Below are 27,515 nucleotides of genomic sequence, written 5' to 3' on the forward strand. Positions count from 1 at the left end.
ATCTGTTGCCGCCCACCTACATAGGGAGAAATGATCATCACGATAAAATAAGAAAAATCAGGGCTCGCACGGAAAAATGTAAGTGCTCGTTTTTCCCGCGTGCCGTTCGAGAGTGGAACGGTAGAGAGACAGCATGAAGGTGGTTCATTAAACCCTCTGCCAGGCACTTTATTGTGAATAGCAGAGTAATCACGTAGATGTAGATATAGAAGTAGACTTAGAACTACTTAAACCCAACTAACCTAAGGACATCACACACATCCATGCCCGAGGCGGAATTCGAACCAGCGACCGTAGCACCAGCGCGGTTTCGGACTGAATCGCCTAGAATCGCTCGGCCACATCGGCCGGCTGAATGTCGTGCCGTCATACAAACAATGTACAGCGCCAGGTTTGCATAATCGGGCCACAGATGGAACGAATTCTTTTTCCAGTGTAAACCGGTTCTGCATTAACGCATTGGCATATCTACAGCCCACACAGAACCTCCTCAAGTAGCAGCACTTTCAGTGTAGCCAACCGGTAGAATCGTACAGGTATCTCATCTGATCCAGATGCCTTTCCACCACTAAGCGACTGTAGCTGTTTTTCTGTTCTGCTATGATTTATCTCATTATTTGCGTTCGTACGTATGTGGTAGTCCAGACGTAACTGAGTTACCAAGGCGTGTTACGTGTAAGAGATACTGAACAGACCCCTGCAGGAGTTTTTAGCTCTGACAAGCACACACCAGCAGACCGCACTCTGCTTGTGTGTTGACACCCTCGTGCTGTGGACTTGGGTGTTACGCCACGCGATGCCCCTACGGGCTAACGTTATCTATCTGTGCGCAACAGACGGTACACGCGACTGGCTGAGTCGGTCGTTCTAACGCCGGGTCGCGCCCTGAGTCGCCAGTATTTCAGGCAAAGTTCACCGGCTGGAGCAGCGAGCGGTTACGTCAAGTCGCCTCTGCCGGCCTCACCTCCGACCCCTGGCACGAAGATAAGCGCGGTCGGCACCCACGCTGTCGCCACCGCTACGCTCCACTCGCTCTACGTCAAGCTGGGGAACAAAATTAGCTGTTCAGCTCCAGCTATTAAGAACACGATCCCTTCGATCCGCCAACTAGTGAGAGACCATATAATATCTCTCTGGCAACTATACGAGTAGATACAATTCGTGAAGAGCTCTCCATACTGTAATGTCATTCTTTCATTTTCTTACGCCGGCCGGTGTGGCCGTGCGGTTCTAGGCGCTTCAGTCAGGAACCGCGTGACCGCTAAGGTCGCAGGTTCGAATCCTGCCTCGGGCATGGATGTGTGTAATGTCCTTAGGTTAGTTAGGTTTAAGCGGATCTAAGTTCTAGGGGACTGATGACCACACATGTTAAGTCCCATAGTGCTCAGAGCCATTTGAACCATTTTCTTACAACAGTCGCAAAATGCAATCACCGTTTGGACAACCATTGGTCGTTATCAAATGTAAAAATGGGCACGCTAAAAGCGGTAGCGTAAAGCGGAACAGAGTGTTTCAGTAGTAATGGTCAATATTCAGGGATATGACAGTTTGGATTCCGTAGAAATGTTGGAAGATGTGAGGCAATACTGACCCTACGACTTATCTTAGAAAATAGATTAAGGAAAAGCAAACCTACGTTTCCAGCATTTTCAGACTTAGAGAAAGCTTTTGACAATGTTGATGCGAATACTCTTTTTCAAATTCTGAAGGTGGCAGAGGTAAAATACAGGGAGCGAAAGGCTATTTATAATTTGTACAGAAGCCAGATGGCAGTTATAAGAGTCGAGGGGCATGAAAGGGAAGCAGTGGTTGGGAAGGGAGTGTGACAGGGTTGTAGCCTATCCCCGATGTTATTCATCTGTGTCAGGTCTCCGGTTTTCATTTCATTGGCCCTTATAAGTCTGTATTGAAACAAAACTTCATCTCTGGGAATTCTGATGGCAGATTATGATGCTAGACAGTACGCCAACGTCGTAGGTTAAATTACAGGTTTCTCTGCAGTGTCTCTTGGAGTGAAAACTTTTGACGCCGCTGATGGCATTCGGTCCAAGGAATTGGTAAACTCAGCAAGCCACATTGTTCTATGTAAGAGGTTACGTGTAAGAAACCAGATGGCAGTTCAGAAACCAGATGGCAGTTATAAGAGTCGAGGGGCATGAAAGGGTAGAGGTAGTTGGGAAGGGAGTGACACAGGGTTGTAGCCTATCCCCCATGTTATTCAATCTGTATATTGAGCAAGCAGTAAAGGAAACAAAAGAAAAATTTCGAGTAGGAATTAATATCCATGGAGAAGAAATAAAAACTTTGAGGTTCGCCGATCACATTGTAATTCTGTCAGAGACAGCAAAGGACCTGGAAGAGCAGCTGAACGGAATGGACAGTGTCTTGAAAGGAAGATATAACACGAACATCAACAAAAGCAAAACGAGGATAATGGAATGCAGCCGAATTAAATCGGGTGGTGCCGCGGGAATTATATTAGGAAATGAGACGCTTAAAATAGTAGAGAGTTTTGCTATTTGTGGAGCAAAATAACTGATGATGGTCGAAGTAGAGAGGATATAAAATGTAGACTGGCAATGGCAAGGCTACCGTTTCTCAAAAAGAGAAATTTGTTAATACCTAGTATAGATTTAAGTGTCAAGAAGTCGTTTCTGAAAGTATTTATATGGAGTGTAGCCATGTATGGAAGTGAAACGTGGGCGATAAATAGTTTAGACAAGGAGAGAATAGAAGCTTTCGAAATGTGGTGCTACAGAAGAATGCTGAAGATTAGATGGGTAGATCACATAACTGATGAGGAGGCATTGAATAGAATTGGAGAGAAGAGAAATTTGTGCCACAACTTGACTAGAAGAAGGAATCGGTTGGTAGTGCATATTCTGAGGCATCGAGGGATTACCAATTTAGTACTGGAGGGCAGCGTGGAGGCTAAAAATCGTAGAGGGAGACCAAGAGATGAATACACTAAACAGATTCAGAAGGATGTATGTTGCAGTAGGTACGGGGAGATGAAGAAGCTTGCACAGGATAGGGTAGCGTGGAAATCTGCATCAAACCAGTCTCTTGACTGAAGACCACAACAACAACATGACAGGAATGGTCATTCGAAACAAAAAAGTCAAGCAAACATGGGCTCTAAGACGCATACCTTAACAGCTATGACCAGTTCTTGATCTTCGATACTGTGAAACAAATCTCTTCTACTACAAGCTCTCTGCTCTCCATATTTTGAGAAGTGGTAGAATGGACCAGGGGCAGGAGAACAGTTCCAGTAAACATGTGCTCTAAAATGCGTACCTTGAAAGCTATGAGCGCATGTTCATTAGAAGAGTTGTGTTGCAAAGTAGCGAAGGTAAAGCAGGTGCTCATAGCTCTTTTAAGGTAAGTATTTTAGAGCACATGGTTACTGGACATTTTTTTCTTGTTTTGGTCCATACTGCCACTTCCCAAAATATGGAAAGCAAAGAGCTTGCAGTAGAAGAGATTTGTTTCACAATATCGAAGATCAAGAACTTCTCATGCGTTTTACAGCCCATGTTTGCTTGACTTTTTTGTTTCGAATGTTCATTCCTGTCGTGTCTCTGAACACTGACCATCGCTTCTGAAACACAGTCTTAATAGATACACTAACTCAAGCATGGGCAACATTTGGCGATCCCCGGACCTGGTTCATATATCTACTTAAGTCGTGGACTCCCTCGCCACGTTACGTGACAGCAGCGCTTCTAGATCATAAAGTCAAAACTACACCGTCCGTGAAGTTAATGTACGGGGCGTAACGCACCTATATGAATGGTACCCGTTTTCCGACGCACCACGCCAACAGATCATGCCTCAACAAACACATTTTTGAGAATACATTCATGTTATGTTCACCCCATCCTCAGACGTCAACATTTACTCATGCGTCTTGAACATTGTTTCCTTACGTACAATGTTTTACAGTAGCTGTCTTAAAAACCTCTGTTGCAATATTTTTCAACGCCGTTAGTAAATAAACAATGTTCGCAACAAGTAAATAAATGTAAATATCTGAAGATGTGATGCCAGGTACCTTGAAATGTCACCATGGAAAAATAAACGGCTATAAAAGCAAGTAGTTTTTTGTTTTGCACGGACTTTTCAAACGCCCCTCGTAAATGGACTAGTAAACAAATAATAGGAGTCTCGTTTCCATAAACAATTTTACTTTCACGTTCTCAATAGTCCTCTATTCAAGTACGCGTCTCGCAGTACAGTGAAGAATCTTCTAGTTAATCCGTGATGACTGGGTGTTGTGTGATGTCCTTAGGTTAGTTAGGTTTAAGTAGTTCTAAGTTCTAGGGGACTGATGACCATAGATGTTAAGTCCCATAGTGCTCAGAGCTATTTGAACCATTTTTTTGAGTTAATCCGTAGCTTCCTGCTGACACAGTTAATAATAAAAAATACACTGTTTAGCCCTTACAAAAGTCTTAAAATATGAAATACGACAATCCACTTCGAGTCCTCGTTACTTCTAAAACTATTGGTTCTTGTATCTTTTAAAAAAAGGTGACTGAACTTCTAATCCTGCCTTTGTGACTCCAAATCGCCATTGGTACCTATTAAACCCTACGAAGAACCTTACAGGTAGATCTATAACTTCCCTGATATACAGTATATTGCTGACACAGTTTAATAACAATAGAAAATACTGTTTAGTCCTCAAAAGTGCGAAAATCATTTCTGACCATTTGTAATGTGACATATTGCCATTTATTTCGGATTATCGTCATGTTTATTTTGTCGTTCTTACATGACAACATTGAATTTCATCTAACCCACGTAAACCGCAGAACGCTGATAGAGAATCAGTTTCCATCCATCTGCTAGTGCAAGAAACATCTTCAGTTTTCAAGGCTAGGCGGTATTTAGATACAATGAGAGGAAGTGGAGCCGGTTCGAAAGAACTTTGCGGAAAATCTCTTCCGCTACTACCGAACAACCTCACCTCAAGGTTGTGCGGCTGCAACATTGACTTGCTACCTTGCGGGACCTTGCAAGTTGTGAAGGACAACTTGCAACCTCAACCGTTTAGTTCAGTTTTCGAGCCAATTCCGCTCTGCAGCCTGTTATTTATAGCTGCGCCCACCGGCACGAGTATTTTTATTCCGATAGTAAACTGGAATTAAATTCGCAGAGACATCTATTGCTGTCTGCATCAGGTATCTGCAGCGTCAGCGGCCGAAGTAGACCTCTGATAAAATGGCATCTATTTACTGGTCGTAAGTATCGCCCCATGACTGAACGGGAGTAGAGTCAACGTGCTGTCATGTCATCACGGGCGTAAAGTGTGATAGAGGCATGAAGAATCCTCCCTCCTCGATAAGAACGAAATTATCAAATTTCTTGTCTCGTAAGTGTTATTACTACGTACCGATAAAGCGAGTGCAATGGTTGACACACTCGACTCGTTTCGAGAGGAATCGGGTTCCAGTCCCCATCAGGATGTTCTTACATAGATTTCTCGTAGTTCCCCCAGATTATTTCAACGAAATGTGGGATGGTTTCAGTGCCATGACTGCATCTCACCTCATCTTTCTCTAGTTAAGCTCTTGCTATGTTTCTAATGGCATCGATGTCAACAAGAAAAATGAACCATGACATTCAAAAATGGAAAATTTAGGATGGAATGTAACAGGATTTTAAAAAAAGGGATAGTTACTACTCACCATATAGCGGAGATGCTGATTCGCTGATAGGCACAACAAAAAGACTGTCAGAAAATGAGCTTTCGGCCAATAATGCCTTCATAGGCGATAGAACATGCACATACACAATCAAGCAAACGCAACTCACACACCTTTAAACTCCTGCGTCACTCTCGCGTATTTTTCGTGTGTTATTTCCTGTATCTTCCTGTGCCACACGAACTTGTGTGTCATCCTACCAAACTTTCCCCATCCCCACCTCCTCCTTTTCCGGTCTATAAAGTGAGGCCTCAGCAGCCAGATACTGCGGTCGTGTGTGTGTGAGTTGGGTTTGCGTGAGTGTGAATGTGTGTATGTGTGTGTGGGAGAGAGAGAGAGAGAGAGAATGTTCTATCACCGACGAAGGCCATGTTGGGCGAAAGTTCATTTTCTGACAGTCGTTTCGTTGAGCCTATCTGCGACACAGCATCTCCGTTATACGGTGAGTCGAAACATAACGTTCCTTCTTTGATATTACCGTACGAACAAGTCCCCGAGTGTGATCATGTTGAAGTATGTTTTATGTTCGGTTCTGCCATAATTTTTTCCACTGACAAAACCAAGTTTGCAGAAAAATAGGGCTCAGAACTTCAGGTAATACTCATGTGCCGACGTTCAAAAAATCCTCCAAAAATACTTGTTCTCGTTCGACGTAATGGGTGTATCAGTCAGCTGGAAGTAACAGAGTCCTGCCATCCGGATGCAACTTTACAAACAAGGTAAACTCACTGACATTTCTTTCGTAATTATTGATACGATTTTGATATCATTAACTGAATTATCTTTCGCTTCTTGGTAAAATGCGACAATAAGATGAGAGGAAACATTTCCTTGATGTTTTGTAACAACTTATACCCATTCATTTACCGGTTTTCGTCATCTTAAGTCAAACTATCACAACCACAGGTAAAGGAACACGGGACAGAATAGAAAGTTAATGATACATATGTTACTGCATTTATAATTGTGGCAATGATATTAAAGATTTTTAACATAAGGTTTGCATTTTACAATCTGCGACACTCTCGCGGCGCATAGACAAACGTGTAGCGGCTCGCGCTGCTCTTCTTTGAATATTTTCTATCTAATCCAATAAACTGACTTCTTAAGGACCACAAATCGACGAACAACATACAATAAATAGTAGACCGGGCGTTTTGGCAGCGATATCTTTCATGTGCGAATTTTGCTTTCTCGGGCTTCTTCTAACACACCTGAGTCCCAGAGTCTTCCCCAGGGCTAGGTTTATGTGATCTTCCCACCATAAATCATTTCAGGCAGAAACTCCTGGATACCTCAATGCTATTGGTTGATTACAGTGACTCATAGCCGATCGCATAAGCAAACGATACAGAAACTTATCGCGCTCTTATGTTACATATATTTATACGCTACTGGCCATTAAAATTGCTACACCACGAAGAATACGTGCTACAGACGCGAAATTTAATCGACAGGAAGAAGATGCTGTAATATGCAGATGATTAGCTTTTCAGAGCATTCACACAAGATTGGCGCCGGTGGCGACACCTACAACATGCTGACATGAGGAAAGTTTCCAACCGATTTCTCATACACAAACAGCAGTTGACCGGCGTTGCCTGGTGAAACGTTCTTGTGATGCCTCGTGTAAGCATCAGAAATGCGTACCACTACGTTTCCGACGTTGATAAAGGTCGGGTTGTAGCCTATCGCGATTGCGGTTTATCGTATCGCGATATTGCTGCTCGCGTTGGTCGAGATCCAATGACTGTTAGCAGAATATGGAATTGGTGGGTTCAGGAGGGTAATACGGAACGCCGTGCTGGATCTCAACGGCCTCGTATGACTAGCAGTCGAGATGACGGGCATCTTATCCGCATGGCTGTAACGGATCTTACACCCACGTCTCGATCCCTGAGTCAACAGATGGGGACGTTTGCAAGACAACAACCATCTGCACGAACAGTTCGACGCTCGGAGACCATGGCTGCGGATATCCTTGACGCTGCATCACAGACAGGAGCGTCTGCGATGGTGTACTCAACGACGAACCTGGGTGCTCGAATAGCGAAACGTCATTTCTTCGCATGAATCCAGGTTCTGTTTACAGCATCATGATGGTCGCATCTGTGTTTGGCGACATCGCAGTGAAGCGCACATTGGAAGCGTGTATTCGTCATCGCCATACTGGCGTATCACCCGGCGTGATGGTATGAAGTGCCATTGGTTACACGTCTCGGTCACCTCTTGTTCGCATTGACGGCACTCTGAACAGTGGACGTTACATTTCAGATGTGTTACGACCCGTGGCTCTACACTTCATTCGATCCCTGCGAAACCCTACATTTCAGCAGGATAATGCACGACCGCATGTAGCAGGTCCTGTTCGGGCCTTCCTGGATACAGAAAACGTTCGACTGCTGCCCTGGCCAGCACATTCTCCAGATCTCTCACCAATTGAAAACGTCTGGTCAATGGTGGCCGAGCAACTGACTCGTCGCAATACGCCAGTCACTACTCTTGATGAACTGTGGTATCGTGTTGAAGCTGCATGGGCAGCTGTACCTGTACACGCCATCCAAACTCTGTTTGACTCAATGCCCAGGCGTATCAAGGACGTTATTACGGCCAGAGGTGGCTGTTCTGGGTACTGATTTCTCAGGATCTATGCACCCAAATTGCGTGAAAATGTAATCACATGTCAGTTCTAATATAATATATTTGTCCAATGAGTACCCGTTTATCATCTGCATTTCTTCTTGATGTAGCAATTTTAATGGCCAGTAGTGTATATCCTCCACTGTTAGTGTTGCCACCTGCTGTTTGTCAGTGGTTATTACACCTTGATGTCCAACATAGGCAATACTCACATTAATGTGACTGTACCATGTATTTTATTTAATACGTCATGGTGGCTTTGGTACATCCGTTATAAAGGAAACTGAGCTGTCCATGTGCTGACTTACCTGTATAAACGAGAGCAGGAGCATGGAGAAGGACGGCGAGAGACCGCGGACCTGTTTGAGTGACATGTTCTTGAAGTCCATTATCACGACGACGCCGGCCACTTGCGTCTGCGGCTCCAGCATAGCGCCCTCGTGGATGAGGTAGAACAGTTTGAACATCTGGTACGCCGTCACTTTACTTGGGTCCCACGAACCTGTAAGAAGCAGTCGCTCAGAAACAGAAACTTCAAGCTGGCGCTCACATGCATGGTTCAAACAATACGGTGGTGTAAGCAAAGGAAAGAAAAAGAGAATCGTGCAGATTCTGGGCGGGAGACCCACAAGGGCTTTTCAGTCGCCCAATACAAACTGACTTCTACCTTCGTGTGCCTTGGTATCTCCCTCCTTGATGTGTGAAGCTTGTGTCTTACGTGTATTATGTTAGTGTGGATGGTTGTGATGAGTCGGTGTAGAGCGTAATGCGTCGTTTTGATGAGGCCTGTTAATTAAAAACTGGCACTACCTGAATCGCATACAGTGAGCAGGGGAGCCCTCTCTCCCTGTCTGAGAAAACTACATGCTAGACACCGTATATACGCACTCTCGTTCTTCCCACGCTCTGGGTAGTCTCTGTTGAGATACAGTAGTTAATGGTACGGGATGTGCATTGTAGGCGCCTCTACAACTTCAACATGTCGGAGTTTCGTGTTCGTCTGAACAAAAATGATGCTGTGACCTATGAGAAACTGAGGTCAGCATTTAGTGAGTCTGCTGTTTCCCATCCAGCTTGTTTTCGGTGGCATGAGGTGTAGTGCTGGACGAGGAGACAATAGAGACATTTGCGTCGAAACTGTAGTGAGTCCTAGCAAGTCTAGATTTACTTATTGAGGAGGTCGAGCATATACTACACACAAACACAAAATACACTGCCGGATAGAAACATTAGTAGACCTTGAAAGACGATGTCCATTTTGATCCGATGACGGCATATGCCACGTGACGGTTTCAACATCGTCCAGCAACAGATGGCGTAGCGGCATAGCTACCAGAGCACCCTCTGTGTCTACCCTTTAACAGGGAATGCCCACAACCAGAAATCTCAGTGTGGTGCCAACGTGTGAAACGAGAAAACAACCATGCCACGGAGACGCACCAATACTTACTACAGCCAACTGAATGAGTCTGGGAGTGGTCAAATTGTGGTCTTCCGAGTGGCGGGATCGTCTTTTCGTGGAGCTGCCACACGCGTTGGACGAGCTGCTTCAGTTGTGTAACGATGCTGGTGTCAGAGGTCACGTGAACATTCTCGCACGCGGGGCGGGGCGGCGAGGTGGTTATCACACTGGACTCAAATTCGAGACGACGACGGGTCAAACACACATCCAGCCATACAGATTTAGGTTTACCGTGATTCCCCTAAATCGCTCCAGACAAATGCCAGGATGGTTCCTTTAAAAGGGCATGGCCGATTTCTCTCCCTTTACTTGCCACAGTTCGAGCTTGTGTTCCGTCTCTAATGATCTCGATGTGAAACCCAATCTTCCATTCGTAGATTGGGTTCTGGACCTCCACGCGGCACAGACGGCCCCAGTGTCGTTGTATTGTAAGGGCAGCAGTGTCAGATCGTAAAGCCACTACAGCACAGATAACAGGAGAGGCTGAAAATACCGCTTCAGTTGTAAATTACTTTATTTTCACACGACGGGTTTCGGACTGTTATAAGCCCATCCTCAGGTGTCATAGCTGTGCTGTGGTCCCGGAGCGCCGCGTTTACCAGGCGCATTGCACTCATAGGCAACACACCGCACTTGGTACACGCGCTCATAGGCAGCATACCGCACCTGGTACATGCGCGCATAGGCAGCACACTGCGCCTGGTACACGCGCTCATAGGCAGCACACTGCGCCTGGTACATGCGCGCATAGGCAGCACACTGCGCCTGGCACAAGCGCTCATAGGCAGCACACCGCGCCTGGTACATGCGCGCATAGGCAGCACACTGCGCCTGGCACACGCGCCCATAGGCAGCACACCGCGCCTGGTACATGCGCGCATAGGCAGCACACTGAGCCTGGTACACGCGCTCATAGGCAGCACACCGCGCCTGGTACATGCGCGCATAGGCAGCACACTGCGCCTGGCACACGCGCTCATAGGCAGCACACCACGCCTGGTACATGCGCGCATAGGCAGCACACTGCGCCTGGCACACGCGCTCATAGGCAGCACACCGCGCCTGGTACATGCGCGCATAGGCAGCACACTGCGCCTGGCACACGCGCTCATAGGCAGCACACCGCGCCTGGTACATGCGCGCATAGGCAGCACACTGAGCCTGGTACACGCGCTCATAGGCAGCACACCGCGCCTGGTACATGCGCGCATAGGCAGCACACTGCGCCTGGCACACGCGCTCATAGGCAGCACACCGCGCCTGGTACATGCGCGCATAGGCAGCACACTGCGCCTGGCACACGCGCTCATAGGCAGCACACCGCGCCTGGTACATGCGCGCATAGGCAGCACACTGAGCCTGGTACACGCGCTCATAGGCAGCACACCGCGCCTGGTACATGCGCGCATAGGCAGCACACTGCGCCTGGCACACGCGCTCATAGGCAGCACACCGCGCCTGGTACATGCGCACATAGGCAGCACACTGCGCCTGGCACACGCGCTCATAGGCAGCACACCGCGCCTGGTACATGCGCGCATAGGCAGCACACTGAGCCTGGCACACGCGCTCATAGGCAGCACACCGCGCCTGGTAGATGCGCGTATAGGCAGCACACTGCGCCTGGCACACGCGCTCATAGGCAGCACACCGCGCCTGGTACATGCGCGCATAGGCGGCACACTGAGCCTGGTACACGCGCTCATAGGCAGCACACCGCGCCTGGTACATGCGCGCATAGGCAGCACACTGCGCCTGGCACACGCGCTCATAGGCAGCACACCGCGCCTGGTACATGCGCGCATAGGCAGCACACTGAGCCTGGTACACGCGCTCATAGGCAGCACACCGCGCCTGGTACATGCGCGCATAGGCAGCACACTGCGCCTGGCACACGCGCTCATAGGCAGCACACCGCGCCTGGTACATGCGCGCATAGGCAGCACACTGCGCCTGGGACACGCGCTCATAGGCAGCACACCGCGCCTGGTACATGCGCGCATAGGCAGCACACTGCGCCTGGCACACGCGCTCATAGGTAGCACACCGCGCCTGGTACATGCGCGCATAGGCAGCACACTGCGCCTGGCACACGCGCTCATAGGCAGCACACCGCGCCTGGTACATGCGCGCATAGGCAGCACACTGCGCCTGGCACACGCGCTCATAGGCAGCACACCGCGCCTGGTACATGCGCGCATAGGCAGCACACTGAGCCTGGTACACGCGCTCATAGGCAGCACACCGCGCCTGGTCAACACCTTCTAACATACAGGCCTCCCAGCCAAGACGAGTAGGCCATGTGACGTCACTTTCACTAGGCCAGTGGTGGAAAGACAGATTTTGCTACAACTAGCGCCGCTGGTGGCCAAAACTGGATCTAATAGCCATACCAACTATGCAACAAAAGGCACCGGTAGAATACATTGTTCGTTTAATTGAAAATGAGTATATGAAGCACTGCAAGAAAAAGTAGCGCCGTTTACAAAGCAATATGCGATAAGAAATCTGCACCGTGAGATGCTGTGCTTAATTTGTATGGATTTACCTTTATAAGCAATTCGAAATTCTGTGTTTATGTTGGCTAACCTACCCGGGAAACAAAACTTGTGTTCTGTTTACTTTTAAAGTATAGTGGTTGATTCGTCGAAATTACATCTCCGTTTAACTCTGAGATTTGATTTAATCGTTCGAAATGGTGTATAAGTGTTGTGTTCCACGTTGTAGAGGAAATTACGAAAATAAGCCAGGAGTAGCGGTGTTTTCTTTTCCTAAAAGCACTGAACTACAGCAGAAATGGATATCTGCAATACATCGTGAAAATTTGCAGGTTACACAGAATTCGAAGGTAAGCTCATGTTCTTTACAATTCAGTTAGATTGTCTCAGGGTGCGTGTTCTTTAATTTAGAGAGCGGGAGCAACTAATCATATATTTAAGTAGCACGCTCTTTAGATGTTCATTAACAGCTGAATTCGATTGACTTGATGCCCTTCTCTAGAAGATCAACTGCATTACATACATTACTGAGTCACTGGAAAACTGTGATTTACTTATGCAAGAATAGCTTTAGCCTTTTAACCTGAAATACCGAGTGAACAATAATCGATTTGATCTGAAGATAACTGACACTAATCCCATGTGTTAGCATTAGTACCCCCTCGGGATTATTACATGTAGCTGATAAAAGATTTTCTCATTATTTCAAGGTCTGCGAGCTCCACTTCACTGCAGACCTCATTCTGAAACACAGTGAATATTTCGACAGTTCCACAGGGAAGAAATATTCTGTGCCATTTCCAAAACCTCGCCTTAAAACAGGAGCCATACCATCCATTCTGCCTAACTGTCCGAAGTATCTTTCGTCAGCTTCTTGTTCGAGGGAAAGTGGAGATGAGAGACGAAAGCGTCTGGAAAATAGAGACTTAGAAATAGCTATTGCAGCGAGTGTAGCAACTTATGCTCAGTATGAACAGGAAAGACATTTTGTGGACTTTAATGGTTTTGTTAAGTGTTTAGAGGGTATCAAGCTGCCTAATGACTGGCATCTGATAAAGTCAGAAAGTTCAATAACTTTTGTTCTAATAGACGTCAAAGGTATTCCTACACTTTTGTGTTCTGTTGTGGTGACTACTGACCTGAGCATGTATTTATATGAGGGTAAAAGTGTAATCTCAAAACTTGGTACAAGAAAGTTCCCTTTAACTATAAACCATTTAAATGACTTAATTAAATGAGACAGATATTTGAAATTGAATCCAAGCTAAGAATTCAGACTCTGCTTTCCTTGAAAATTTCATCCTCTGCTCTTGGTGAAGTTGGCATGGATTTAGATTCTTTTGAAAGTGATTGTGTAGATGATATTACCTTACCACCAACATCAAACTCTCAGAGCATAATGGATTTCAGTGAAGAACAAGTTCAGTCTGTTCAGGAATACTTGCCTGTTTTCACATACTTGTCAGGATACTGTGCCAGAGCTGTTCTTAAGAAGCTGAGGTATGAAACATGTAAAACGTACTTAGTGCTTGATAAAACATTATCAGTAATAGAAAGTGATGAGAGCTATGGACTTCTAAGAAACGTATATAGAGGTGGATTGTATTGCCCTAATAATGAGGTCATTAATGCTGTTATTTTCACTTATTTGATTGTTAAAAACTTGGTGTCTGGAGAACATGAGCTCTCCTTCATGAGATGTACATCCCAGAGAACCTAGTTATAAGATTAGCTGTTGATGTAATTAAAAGGGAAGACTTTTTCCTAAGGGAATTTTCTTGTAGTCAGGTAGATCACACTGATGACAAAATTCTTCAGTCTGTAGTAAAAGTAGCATGTAATATATTTCTCAATAATTATGTTAAAAAAATTAATGACAGCCATATTGGCAGTAAAATGAAAAAGAGAAAACTGTCAACTGTAAAGTAGTTTAGAATAAATTTTGTGACAGGTTAACAAACATTTACATTTGTCATTCTCTCCTAATTCCTACTTTTCTCTACTTGATGTGTGTAGCTGCATTGCTTAAAATGAATGTGCATAAAATTAGGCCTATATTCTATTTACAATGATGTCATATCATTATCAAGAATATTCTGTTAAATATTTGAGAGTTTTGATGAGAGAGACAGACAAAGGTGTCAAACTTACAAAATCCCTGATTTTGCTTTGTGGGTTAAAGGTTAGAGTAGATTCAGTTTTTGTGCTGTAGACTCAAAGATGATATGAGTTTCATGGGTGTGGGACATGTCAGAAGATATAACATATAAATATAGGACACTTTAATATAATACTCACTTCCCTGATCATTTTGCCAGTAGATTGTCAAGATATCCAGATACTTAACAATAAACTGAAACTGCTAATATCTACAGAATGCTACGGCCGCAGGTTCGAATACTGCCTCAGGCATGGATGTGTGTGATGTCCTTAGGTTAGTTAGGTTTAAATAGTTCTAAGTTGTAGGGGACTGATGACCTTAGAAGTTAAGTCCCATAGTGCTCAGAGCCATTTGAATCATTTTCTACAGAATGTGCACAGTCAGAACGAAACATAATTATACACTTTTACTAAATATCTCATACACAAATTACCTAATCTTGACTGTTGTGGCCAAGTGCTGTCAGAGCTTAAATCTAACAGACATTTTTACTTCAGCTGTTCTAACAGTCCCTGTTAAAAAATTCATCTATAGAGTACAAAAGGAGTTACCTACCAAGAAGCTTTTCAACCTGTGCTTTATCTTAAATCAAGTTTTTAATGGTTGCTGGTAATTTATTGAATATGTGTATTCCTGAATATTGGACCAAGGTAAGTGATTTTAGGTCTTTATGTAGATTGTTCTTATTCCTAGTATTGGTACTATGTATTGAGCTATTGGTTGGAAGTAGAGACATATTGTTTGCAACAGATTGCATTAAGGAATAAATATACTGGGAAGCAGTGGTTAAAATAACCAGTTCTTTGAGTAGGTTTATACATTATGTTCTTGAATGTACACCACAAATGAGTTATTTCACGCTTTTGCATTGGCTAAATGAGCGTTTGTAATTAAACTTCTCACTGTGACAATATCTCCAATATCTATGCGATCATTGATGAGCCATTCATGCCGCAGTGAATTACATTTTTGCCCCAGTAATAAACTTATGATAACTACAACAATTTCGTCATGCTGTCTGTTAACTGTTACGAAGTATCTCCGTTAGTGTCACTTACTGACTAATGGATCTAGGTTTTTTGTAGCGACGTTTTTCTTAACAAGTAAGTCAGATTTTGCATACGATTTTAAACACAACAGAAGGAGATCACACTGTGTTGTGATCAGTGTGCCACATTGTGCGCGATATCATACAAGGGCGGCACAATTTCTCTGTAAAGGGCAAATTTAACGATCAGTGAATTTGCTATGGTTTCACGAAAGAAATACACGTTCATTGGCTCTAGCGCACAGGCTGTCTTGCAGCGGCAGATGTTAGCCTCGCGCTGATGACGTCATAGTTCCGCCGTGAGGCCTGTGTATCAGAAGATGTTGGCCTGGTACATGCACGCATAGGCAGCACACCGCACCTGGTACATGCTCACATAGGCAGCACACCGCACCTGGTACACGCGCTCATAGGCAGCACACCGCACCTGGTACATGCGCGAATAGGCAGCACACTGCGCCTGGTACACGTGCTCATAGGCAGCACACCGCGCCTGGTACATGCGCGCATAGGCAGCACACTGCGCCTGGTACACGCACTCATAGGCAGCACACCGCACCTGGTACATGCACGCATAGGCAGCACACTGCACCCGGTACATGCGCTCATAGGCAGCACACCGCGCTTGGTACATGCGCTCATAGGCAGCACACCGTGCTTGGTACACGCGGTCATAGGCAGCACACCGCACCTGGTAATGCGCGCATAGGCAGCACACTGTGCCTGGTACACGCGCTTATAGGCAGCACACTGCGCCTGGTACGCACAGCGCTCGGGGACCACAGCACAGCTACGGCACCTGAGGATGGGCTTACAACAGTCCGAAACCGGTTGAGCGCCGGCCAGAGTGGCCGAGCAGTTCTAGGCGCTACAGTCTAGAACCGCGCGACCGCTACGGTCGCAGGTTCGAATCCAGCCTTGGGCATGGATGTGTGTGATGTCCTTAGGTTAGTTAGGTTTAAGCAGTTCTAAGTTCTAGGGGACTGATGACCTCAGAAGTTAACTCCCGTAGTGCTCAGAGCCATTTCAACCATTTGAACCGATCTTGTGAAAATAAAGTAATTTACAACTGAAGCGGTATTTTCAACCTCTGCTATAATGCTCAGTTGCAAATGTTCTGCCAACAGGATTGTTTACAGATTACAGGGATTGTGAACCCATACTTGTCAACGGAACTGTTGCGAACTGATTATTAACATTGGGACTAAGAGTACGCACACCTCTAACCCGTCTTCCACTCACGCCACAGCATCGAAGTGCCCGGCTCGACTGTTGCTGTCAGAGGATCAATTGGAAGATAGAATGGCGCGCCGTGGTCTTCAGTGATCAAAGCAGATTCTGCCTCCACGCAAGTGATAGTTGTATGCGCGTACGACATAGATCTGGTGAGCGCTGTCTCGTAGAGTGCATTTGTCCAAGACACACTGACCTCACCCCGGGCCTTATGGTTTGTTATACCTGTTGTTTGGCTGTTCTAGCAACAGGAGAGTATTCGCCATCTATACGATTGACTGGAAGCCAGAGTCAGCACCTGTTCTGCCGCCCGTGGAGGCTACACCACGTACTAATATGGGTTTTTTCAGCACGGGTGATACGTGGTACCCCAGAACCACTTGTGATATTGATCTGTAACTGTATTGACTTCATGTACTCCATTTGCACTGTTGCAACAATAAATCTCTAGTGAATTGGAAGCCTCTAGAATGGCGTATTAGTTTTTTCCGGCAATGTATTAGATCATTAAAAAATACTCAACTCGGAAACAATCCATGTCCACAGGAATGTCTATCTACTTGTTACTGTAGCTGACCACTATACCTTGTCACTTGATATAATACAGAATGTTAGTCACATCTCAATGTTCATTTGACTATAAACGTCGATATCGAGTTCTGACTTTTAGTACAACTCGCGGAGCTGGATCTGAAGTAAGACGATACTGTCGTCGTCAGAGATGATTGCAGAGTGAGACTGAGCGGCGCTGCACTCTAACGTAAGTAATCACTCAGCAGCGGCGGTGTTGGAAAGCTCTTGAGGACGTATGAAGGCTGACGTCTGTCATTGGTTGCCGCGTGTGGCAACGACCGTCGTTACTTGTGGTTCCGTCGTAAGGTACGGAGGCTTCATTCTTTGGACGACGTCACACGAGTTTTATCAAGATGGCCACGAAAGGTGCGAACTTCAACGAGGAGGCGGCGGGCCTGTTACAGCCTTGACAGAGATAACTTTACTCCAGCCGCCGTTATTCGCAGTGAGCCACGTGTCTGTATCAGACATCTTTCATAGATTCTTGAGATATCAATTGCAAGTATTCACGCCCTTTAAAGGAACATTTGCACATATCAAGTGGGTGCTCAAACTGGATACCGCGATTGATTACTTCACAGAAAAAGCAGAATCGTGTTCACGTGTGCCACTACCGGAAACAGTGAAGCTGAGGATGATGCATGGCGCCAAAAGACCATCACTGCAGATGAAAATTAGGTGTATCGCTATGATCAAAAGATGAAAAGGTGTAGCACAAATGGGCGCAGAATTGATCAACTCCCCGCATGTACAGAAGAATGCGAATAACGCACTAGTGATCAGCTTATTCGATTACAAGTCATGGTGTACATTCGTACCGTTCCAAGAGGTGCTATAAGTCACTGCAGCATACTGCCGAAATGTCCTGAGCGGCTGATTAAGGATCGCGTTCCAGAGGAGAAGAATGACCATGATGGAAGGTGCAGCCTTCATCAGGATAATACGACGTCTCACGTTACCAAAACTCTGATATAGTTTTTGACCATCCACCTTCCGGACCTGGCAGCGTGCGACTTTCTTTTCTGCCCCCTGCCAAAAAGAACCTAGGATATTATTTTGATAACAATGAAGTGATCGTATAGAATTATTGGCCGGAGGTTGAACGGCCAATTGATGCAAGTCCTTCTATTCGAAGCCATTTCGACAACTCGCGCGTGTATGTGATGAAGGTGAGTTGAAATGATTACGACCAAAGAAAGACCCAGATTACAACCTAGGCGAGAATCCAACTTGAGGCCCAGCGATATAGAAGCAGCGATGCTAACCACTATTTTTTTCTTTCTTTTCGATCTGTTTCTTCGTCGTTCTTCGTCAGTGGTTCTGTGCGGATGTCTCAGGGCATCATTCAAAGTCCATCACTCACTTTTCTATTATGGATGCCGGGTAAGTCCCCTGACAGAACATGCTGAGTTACTGTGCCGTTGTAGATCAGGATCTGCGAACGGTTTGATAATGACACTCACGGAGAGGAAGCCTTAGAAGCGATTTTTATGTTCGTGAGAAACAACGGCCTGCATCACGTGTTTCAAAAAATGGTTCAAATGGCTCTGAGCACTATGGGACTTAACATCTGAGGTCATCAGTTCCCTAGACTTAGAACTACTTAAACCTAACTAACCTAAGTACATCACACACATCCATGCCCGAGGCAGAATTCGAACCTGCGACCGTAGCAGCAGCGTGGTTCCGGACTGAAGCGCCTAGAACCGCTCGGCCACAACGGCCGGCCATCACGTCTTTCATGAGCGGCAACTGAGAGGGGACAAATGCATCGCATTGGATGTGAAATATCCTGAAAGCAACAAAAGTTTGAATTCTAAATTTCTGGCATAAAGTTTTTAGAAAGTGAGTGCCAATCTTTACGGAACATCCCCTCGTACTGTTAATGGCGACGAGATAAAGTGAAATATGGTACTGACATTTAACCTCTTAAATAGAACAACGTGGCTTGCTGAGTTTACCAAGTTCCTCGGACAGAATGCCATCAGCAGCATCACAAGTTTTCACTCCAAGACACACTGCAGAGAGACCTGTAATTTAGCCCAGGACATTGGCGTACTGTCTAGCCTCATACTCTGCCGTCAGAATTCCAAGAGATGAAGTTTTGTTTCACTACAGACTTATAAGGGTCAATGAAATAAAAACCGGACACCTGACACAATGGAACAATGAGATGGTTCCATTCAAAAGTAATCACCACACGCGTTAAGACATTTATCCCACTGGGAGATTAGACGATCAGTTCCTGTTTCGTAGAACACTGTCGTTCGCTGACGTATCCACAATCGCATCAGCTCAGGTACTTCCTCGTCCGACTGAAACCGACGTCCACCATGTTTACTGGACTTTTTTGTTTCGATTGATCGTTCCTGTCATACTGCTGAATACTGACCTTTTCTCCTCGGACAGCCTGTATTAAAGGATGCATGACGAATGATCTAATCTGATCACTCGAAGGGATGTGTGTTCGCACAGTTATAGAAGCTGTTTTCAAGCTTGTAGCCTTAAGAGGCTGGGTAAGTTGTAGTTCCTTCTGTGACAAGTGCAGTAGGACATTTCTGGCACTGTAACACCGTGATCCACTCCAAGACAGACAATCGGCATGTAAGATTGTATACGATCTGGAAAAAAATGTGTTTCACGAGTAAATCACTTTGTGCGGGAACGCCTGGCCCTAGGAGAATAGTGTGAACCAATTCTCAGAATACTGCGGTGCTGCAAGCAGTGGGTGTTCCTGTAACATCTGAAGGATGTTTGTCCGCCTTCGTTTCTCAGTTGACACGCACCACCTAACAGTTCCATGAAGCGGAAAACGACACTGTTTAGCGAAGGCAGAGTCTCCGGAAACTCAGCTTAAATACTATTGCGCAAAGTCAACATTTTAAGTCAAACGTCTTCGTTGTCTCAAGCATAATAAACATTTGTTATTTTTTGGGGCTTCGGAATTGTACAAGCAGCTGCGTTCGCTGATTTGTTTGATAAGCTGCGGAGAACGGCTTGATCGCACCCTAAAATTTTGTTTCAGAACGAAATATCTCACAATTCCAGTTAATGTTCACTGGAATAAGTTTAAATAGGAGTTAAAAATGGAATGCTGAACTACAAACTGTATTAATTCGTCAAGAACGCGTTTTTCAATGTGACTGGTATTGATATACTCGATTCATCAACAGTAGTAGAGCGACTAGCAGTTCCTCCACCCATGATACCTTTCGTACTGAATAGCAGTAGGTCACAGTATGAAAATGTATGTAAGGTTAACAGATATAGGCCTAACGTATAACTTCCTGTGCTTGTCCCACGCCTAGTGACTGAGGTCAAGAATGCTCGAAATATTAAACGCAATCAAATGAAAACTGAACACCCGTCGCAACAACATGTGGAATGGTTTCATTCAAAAGCAACCACCATACGCGCTAAGACTTTTATCCCACTGGGAGACTAGACGATCAGTTCCTGTTTCGTAAAACGCAGTCGGCGGCTGACGAATTCACAACCGCGCCCACTCTAAAAGATGCCTGTAGCCTGTAGCTTACCACACACGGAAATGAAGGCGCACGACGTGAACATAGGTGTGAATGTAAGGAAGTTACATGCACCTATATCTGCATCTACATCCATACACCGCGAGCCCGCTGACGGTGTGTGGGGGAGGGTACCTTGGGTACCTCTATCGGTTCTCCCTTCTATTCCAGTCTCGTATTGTTCGTGTAAAGAAAGATTGTCGGTATGCCTCTGTGTGGGCTGTAATCTCTCTGATTTTATCCTCATGGTCTCTTCGCAAGCTATACGTAGGAGGGAGCAATATACTGCTTGACTCCTTGGTGAAGGTATGTTCTCGAAACTTCAACAAAAGCCCGTACCGAACTACTGAGCGTCTCTCCTGCAGAGTCTTCCACTGGAATTTACCTATCATCTCCGTAACTCTTTCGCGATTACTAAATGTTCCTGTAACGAAGCGCGGCCGGCCGCAGTGGCCGCGCGGTTCTAGGTGCTCCAGTCCGGAGCCGCGCTGCTGCTACGGCCGCAGGTTCGAATCCTGCCTCGGGCATGGGTGTGTGTGATGTCCTTAGGTTAGTTAGGTTTAAGTAGTTCTAAGTTCTAGGGGACTGATGACCACAGCTGTTGAGTCCCATAGTGCTCAGAGCCATTTGAACCATTTTTGTAACGAAGCGCGCTGCTCTCCGTTGGACCTTCTCTATCTCTTCTATCAACCCTATCTGGTACGGATCCCACACCGGTGAGCAGTATTCAAGCAGTGGGCGAACAAGTGTACTGTAACCTACTTCCTTTGTTTTCGGACTGCATTTCCTTAGGATTCTTCCAATGAATCTCAGTCTGGCATCTGCTTTACGACGATTAATTTTATATGGTCATTCCATTTTAAATCACTCCTAACGCCTACTCCCAGATAATTTATGGAATTAACTGCTTCCAGTTGCTGACCAGCTACTTTGTAGCTAAATGATAAAGAATCTTTCTTTCTATGTATTCGCAGCACATTACACTTTTGTACATTGAGATTCAATTGCCATTCCCTGCACCATGCGTCAATTCGCTGCAGATCCTCCTACATTTAGTACAATTTTCCATTGTTACAGACTCTCGATATACTACAGCATCATCTGCAAAAAGCCTCAGTGAACTTCCGATGTTATCTACAAGGTCATTTATACAGGGTTATTACAAATGATTGAAGCGATTTCACAGCTCTACAATAACTTTATTATTTGAGATATTTTCACAATGCTTTGCACACACATACAAAAACTCAAAAAGTTTTTTTAGGCATTCACAAATGTTCGATATGTGCCCCTTTAGTGATTCGGCAGACATCAAGCCGATAATCATGTTCCTCCCACACTCGGCGCAGCATGTCCCCATCAATGAGTTCGAAAGCATCGTTGATGCGAGCTCGCAGTTCTGGCACGTTTCTTGGTAGAGGAGGTTTAAACACTGAATCTTTCACATAACCCCACAGAAAGAAATGGCATGGGGTTCAGTCGGGAGAGCGTTGAGGCCATGACATGAATTGCTGACCATGATCTCCACCACGACCGATCCATCGGTTTTCCAATCTCCTGTTTAAGAAATGCCGAACGTCATGATGGAAGTGCGGTGGAGTACCATCCAGTTGAAAGATGAAGTCGGCGCTGTCGGTCTCCAGTTGTGGCATGAGCCAATTTTCCAGCATGTCCAGATACACGTGTCCTGTAACGTTTTTTTTTTTTTCGCAGAAGAAAAAGGCCGTAAACTTTAAACCGTGAGATTGCAGAGGCATCCAGAAGCTTTAAACTGCGCATACCATCGCCGAATGGAGTTAGCAGTTGGTGGATCTTTGTTGAACTTCGTCCTGAAGTGTCGTTGCACTGTTATGACTGACTGATGTGAGTGCGTTTCAAGCACGACATACGCTTTCTCGGCTCCTGTCGCCATTTTGTCTCACTGCGATCTCGAGCGCTCTGGCGGCAGAAACCTGAAGTGCGGCTTCAGCCAAACAAAACTTTATGAGTTTTTCTACGTATCTGTAGTGTGTCGTGACCATATGTCAATGAATGGAGCTACAGTGAATTTATGAAATCGCTTCAATCATTTGTAATAGCCCTGTATATATTGTGAATAGCAACGGTCCTACGACACTGACACCCCCCTGCGGCACACCTGAAATCACTCTTACTTCGGAAGACTTCTCTCCATTGAGAATGACATGCTGCGTTCTGTTATCTAGGAACTCTTCAATCCAATCACATAATTGGTCTGAAAGTCCATATGCTCTTACTTTGTTCATTAAATGACTGTAGGGAACTGTATCAAACGCCTTATGTAAGTCAAGAAACACGACGTCTACCTGGGAACCCGAGTCTATGGCCCACTGAATCTCGTGGACGAATAGCGCGAGCTGGGTCTCACACGATCGTCTTTTTCGAAACCCATGTTGATTCCTACAGAGTAGATTTCTAGTCTCCAGAAAAGTCGTTATACTCGAACATAATAAGTGTTCCAAAATTCTACATCTGACCGACCTCCACACAAGCTTCTGCTTACGCGTGAGGCAAGGGCAGTCGCACGGTGACTAAGAGCAAGGTGCACGGTTGTAAACACATCTTTACACTTCGTAGACCACACGACCTTCTCCAGGTCGCCAAACATATGAAAATCACAAGGTAAGAGATCTGAGCTGTAGAGAGGGTGTTGCAGCGTTTATCAACAAAATCTCTGAAGAGTAGTCTTCGTACGATTGGCATTGTGGGGGCGAAAGTCATCGCGCAACACTTGTCCAGCAGAACAGAGGTGTTTCAGAGTAGCAAAGACGAACAGTTTTCATAGTTCTTAAGGTATGCACATTAGAGCCCATATTTACTGGACCTTTTTTCTTGTTTTAGTCCATCCTACCGCCTCTCAGAATGTGGAAAGCAAAGAGGTTACAGTAGAAGAGATTTGTTTCAAAGTACCGAAGACGAAGAAGTTCTCATAGCTACTAAAGTACGTATTTTAGAGCCAACATTTATTAGACTTTTTGGCTTCGACTCATCGTTCCTGTCGTATGACTGAATATTGGCTATTCCTCCTGGGACACGCTGTATATGCTGGATGCCACTCAGCATAGTTTCCTATAGCTATGACACGTTCAGATTTTTGCCTCCAGAAGACATTGACCGTTGGACAATCAATCAACTGTACTTCGCCACTGCTCTCTTGTCTGTGTGCTGTTAACCGCGTATCTGCATGCGCGCTTTGCGCGGTACTCTGACAATTGCTATTGTTGCAGATCAATTACACCATTGTAGGTATCTTTAATGTGAGAAAGAATAAAAGACGGAGACAGCGGCAAAGTAAATAGAAATACTGCTCATATACCACGATTATCGCCTTGTCCAGAGTCACTATATGGATTGGGTCCTCTGGGTCAACTGAAGTGACCTTTGATTGGGAATGGTAATGTTCAGCTACTTGGATACCATTTGCACCCACTCAGGAACTTCATGTTCCCAAACAACGATGAAATTTTTGTGGATAACAGTGTGTCATGTCACCCGGCCACAACTGTTCGTAATGGGTTTGAAGAGCATTCTGGACATGCCAGCCAATGGTTTGGCCACGCAGATCGCCCGACATGAATCTCACCGAATATTTGTGGAACGCAAAGGAGAGGTCTTTGTGCAGAAGATCTCGCACCGGAAACACTTTGCAGTTATGGGCGGCTATAGAGGCAGCGTGGCTCAATATTTCTGTAAGAGACTTCTAACAACTTCTTGAGTCGTTGCCATGTCGAGTTGCACCACTACTCAGGGAACGAGGACGTGATATTAGAAGTTATCCCACAACTTTTGTCACGTGAGTGTACAGTGATGAACCAAAACTTTATGTCCACTGCCCACAGCGATACTGACTGCCCCCTAGCGACGTTGCGGCCATTGAGTCGGTAAAGAAAGCATGTAAGCGGAATGGACGAGAATGAGGAATCATTCTAGCGACGATACTTGCAGCAGACATAGAAATTCACTGACATAAGAGTCCACGACAGAGGACAGATTGAGTCAATCTAGTCGGCCACTGTGACCGAGCGGTTCTAGGCGCTGCAGTCTGGAACCGCGCGACCGCTACGGTCGCAGGTTCGAATCCTGCCTCGGGCATGGATGTGTGTGATGTCCTTAGGTTAGTTAGGTTTAAGTAGTTCTAAGTTCCAGGGGACTGATGACCTCAGATGTTAAGTCCCATTGTGCTTAGAGCCATTTGAACCATTTGATTCAGTCCAGCTCCTGGGAACGACCATATGGGAAACAGCGAAACTAGTCCGCTCTTCGCTTGCTACTGTCGTGAAAATTGATTTAAGACTTCTCCGTTCTGTTAAGCAAGATATGTGGCTGCCTGTGGCAGATCTGACGACGAGGTACAATGCTGGCGCAGACACAAGTGTTTCGGAACACACTGGTCAACGCGCATAGTTGAACACGGGGCTCTGTAGCTACAACACTCACGTGATCTCATGATAACGGAAAGCCATCCTCAGTCACGATTGCAGTAGGCACAGAGTCCGGGAGATTGGGCCTTGTACAAATGGAAAAGTGTGACCTGGGTGCATGAATTACGTTTCTTGTTTCACCAGATCGATGATCGTATCCGGATATGCCGTTATCCAGACGAAAGGCTGCCTGAAATATGCACTATGTCACGGATGCAAGCTGACAGAGAGAGTATTGCGTTGCGGGGCACATTCACCGGGGCGCTCATGGTATCTGTGCTACTAATTGAAGACACCATGGCCTGGTTTACGTGAAGATTATAGCGCATCACTTCGACTTCCACGCTTGATGCCTTCCCCGACTGCTTTGCCATCTTCCAGCAGGATAACTCTCCATGTCAAGAGGCCAGAAACGTACTACACTACTGGCCATTAAAATTGCTACACCACGAGGATGAAGTGCTACAGACGCGAAATTTAACCGACAGGAAGACGATGCTGTGATAAGCAAATGATTAGCTTTTCAGAGCATTCACACAAGGGTGGCGCCGGTGGCGACACCTACAAAGTGCTGACATGAGGAAAGTTTCCAACCGATTTCTCATACACAAACAGCAGTTCACCGGCGTTGCCTGGTGAAACGTTGTTGTGATGCCTCGTGTAAGGAGGAGAAATGCGTACCAACACGTTCCGACTTTGATAAAGGTCGGATTGTAGCCTATCGCGATTGCGGTTTATCGTATCGCGACATTGCTGCTCGCGTTGGTCGAGATCCAATTACTGTTAGCAGAATATGGAATCGGTGGGTTCAGGAGAGTAATACAGAACACCGTGCTGGATCCCAACGGCCTCGTATCACTAGTAGTCGAGATGACAGGCATCTTATCCGCATGGCTGTAACGGATCGCGCAGCCACGTCTCGATCCCTGAGTCAACAGATGGGGACGTTTGCAAGACAACAATCATCTGCACGAACAGTTCGACGAAATTTGCAGCAGCATGGACTTTCAGCTCGGAGACCATGGCTGCGGTTACCCTCGACGCTGCATCACAGACAGGAACTCCTGCGATGGTGTACTCAATGAAGAACCTGGGAACGAATGGCAAAACGTCTTTTTTTCGGATGAATCCAGGTTCTGTTTACAGCATCATGATGGTCGCATCCGTGGTAGGCGACATCGCGGTCAATCCACATTGGAAGCGTGTATTCGTCATCGCCATAGTGGTGTATCACCCGGCTTGATGGTATGGGGTGCCATTGGTTACACGTCTCGGTCACCTCTTGTTCGCATTGACGGCACTTTGAACAGTAGACGTTACATTTCAGATGTGTTACGATCCGTGGCTCTACCCTTCATTCGATCCCTGCGAAACCGTACATTTCAGCAGGAAATGCACGACCGCATGTTGCAGGTCCTGTACGGGCCTTTCTGGATACAGAGAATGTTCGACTGTTGCCCTGGCCTGCACATTCTCCAGATCTCTCACCAATTGAAAACGTGTGGTCAATGGTGGCCCAGCAACTGTCTCGTCACAATACGCCAGTCACTACTCTTGATGAACTGTGGTATTGTGATGAAGCTGCATGGGCAGCTGTACCTGTACTCGCCATCCAAGCTCTGTTTGACTCAATGCCCAGGCGTATGAAGGCCGTTTTTACGGCCAGAGGTGGTTGTTCGGGGTACTGATTTCTCAGGATCTATGCATCCAAGTTGCGTGAAAATGTAGTCACATGTCACTTCTAATATAATATATTTGTCCAATGAATACCCGTTTATCATCTGCATTTCTTCTTGGTGTGGCAATTTTAATGCTAAAACATTCATATTTCTTTACGTACTACACGAATATGTAATAAAAATGGGGGTTCCTATTTTTTAAAAAACGCAGTTGATATCCGTTTGACCTATGCCAACCATAGCGCCATCTGGGTGCCCCCTTCAAGCTAGACGAGTTTCGTTCTTTGTAGTTTTTTCGTTTGATGCTTATTTCGTGCGATATTTGGCCCGGTCACTATCAATGGACCACGCTGTATATTGTGGCATAGGTGATAGCGAGAGGCTTGGTGGAAATTGTGTTTCCAATAGTTTCTACATCTACATCTACATTGATACTCCGCAAGCCACCCAACGGTGTGTGGCGGAGGGCACTTTACGTGCCACTGTCATTACCTCCCTTTCCTGTTCCAGTCGCGTATGGTTCGCGGGAAGAACGACTGCCGGA

At 45.7% G+C, this 27,515-nt stretch overlaps 1 protein-coding gene across 1 annotated transcript in view; it reads right to left on the reverse strand.

The window, feature by feature from the left end:
- The window catches only part of LOC124596211 (retinaldehyde-binding protein 1), a 119,469-nt gene that overhangs the window by 34,776 nt on the left and 57,178 nt on the right, over window positions 1-27,515 (reverse strand). Inside the window, exon 5 of the mRNA XM_047135266.1 lies at window positions 8,663-8,856. Coding sequence (XP_046991222.1) covers window positions 8,663-8,856 — 194 coding nt within the window. The remainder of the gene's footprint in view (window positions 1-8,662; window positions 8,857-27,515) is intronic.

The sequence above is a fragment of the Schistocerca americana genome, chromosome 2, assembly GCF_021461395.2.
Source record: "Schistocerca americana isolate TAMUIC-IGC-003095 chromosome 2, iqSchAmer2.1, whole genome shotgun sequence".
NCBI classification, from domain to species: Eukaryota; Metazoa; Arthropoda; class Insecta; order Orthoptera; family Acrididae; genus Schistocerca; species Schistocerca americana.